The sequence below is a fragment of the Solanum stenotomum genome, unplaced genomic scaffold (genome assembly GCF_019186545.1).
Source record: "Solanum stenotomum isolate F172 unplaced genomic scaffold, ASM1918654v1 scaffold20608, whole genome shotgun sequence".
NCBI classification, from domain to species: domain Eukaryota; kingdom Viridiplantae; phylum Streptophyta; class Magnoliopsida; order Solanales; family Solanaceae; genus Solanum; species Solanum stenotomum.
The window spans coordinates 1-1,081 of record NW_026026127.1 but is presented as its reverse complement, the minus strand read 5'-3'; the positions used below and the strand labels follow the sequence as shown (position 1 = coordinate 1,081).

Here is a 1,081-nt window from a genome sequence, read left to right as displayed (position 1 = left end):
ATTAGGCACTACCTCAAATCCCATCCTCTAGTGGATAAGGTTTTTTTTGGATTAGTGGAATTTTCTGTTTTAATTTTAATCTTCTTGGTGATGCAGCTACGTTACTGCAAAATTACAGTAATGTGCCTCGAGGGAGAGCCTTGGCTAATGAGTCACGTGAGTTTGAGGCAAATACGTTTCATTTTGAAATACAGAACGATAATATTTCCATAAGTCAGGCAATATTTGGGAATACTCATGACATTCCCAATTCAATCACTGTAAGCATAATTACTCTTTTCTTCTCCTTTTTATCTAAAAGTGGATATATTAGACAAGTATATAACCATCTCTAATTCTATGCTTCAAGAATAGTTGATATATATGTTGAGCTCTACTTGTCATCATCAGGATCATACTCATATGGGAGCTCAACCTTCTCTTGATACAATATTAACTCTGCCATTGAATTTTGAGAACGTGAAGCGGCTTTTCAACAAATTGATTGTGTTGCCTCTGGAAGATCTTGCCGACCCTGTAAAGGAAAGTTGCATGAAAAAAACATTATCCATCTTGAAAGACAACTACTACCATTTGTTTTCAGCTGTAGAAGGCGAACAAATGCTTGAAGTCTTAACCGATTTTTCTTTACTCGTGGTTAACTGGAGACGTTTCTGTTCTCAATCCCAAATGTACAGTCAACAGTCCTCCGATGAAATGGAGAACATTAAAAATTTGAAGGTGACTGCATCGAAAGATGAAGAGAATCTCAAGGTCAGATTTGAAGGACTGAAGAACAAGGAAAAGGAATTGATGAAACAATTGGAGGCAGTGCAGAAAGAGCAGGAAGAGATAGCTGAACAGATGAATGAAAAATCCAAGACGTTGATTTCCTTGAAAGAGAAAAATGAAGCTTGCATATTCAAAGAGGAAAATGCGACGAGGATAGCTACTGACTTACTTAAAAAGTTATCTACTCAATGGGCTATGTATTCTACAATCTCCCTTTAGCTAGAATTTACTGGTAAAAAACTCCACACGTTTGTTACTTGATTCATCCTTGTATTTAGATTAAGTAGGCGTTTGGCCGTGCGATACCATA

The 1,081-nt window shown here is 36.7% G+C and overlaps 1 protein-coding gene across 1 annotated transcript; it reads left to right on the top strand.

The window, feature by feature from the left end:
• The first annotated feature begins 244 nt into the window (after positions 1-244).
• Positions 245-1,049, top strand: LOC125850911 (uncharacterized). Its single transcript, XM_049530740.1, has 2 exons — positions 245-260; positions 391-1,049. The coding sequence occupies exon 2, from the start codon at positions 403-405 to the stop codon at positions 988-990; it is 588 nt and encodes a 195-aa protein (XP_049386697.1). The 5' UTR covers positions 245-260; positions 391-402; the 3' UTR covers positions 991-1,049.
• The last annotated feature ends 32 nt before the right edge of the window (positions 1,050-1,081 follow it).

Bases quoted from the DNA above. Each gene is read 5' to 3' on its own strand.
- LOC125850911 (XM_049530740.1), top strand. From the start codon at position 403: ATGGGAGCTCAACCTTCTCTTGATACAATATTAACTCTGCCATTGAAT.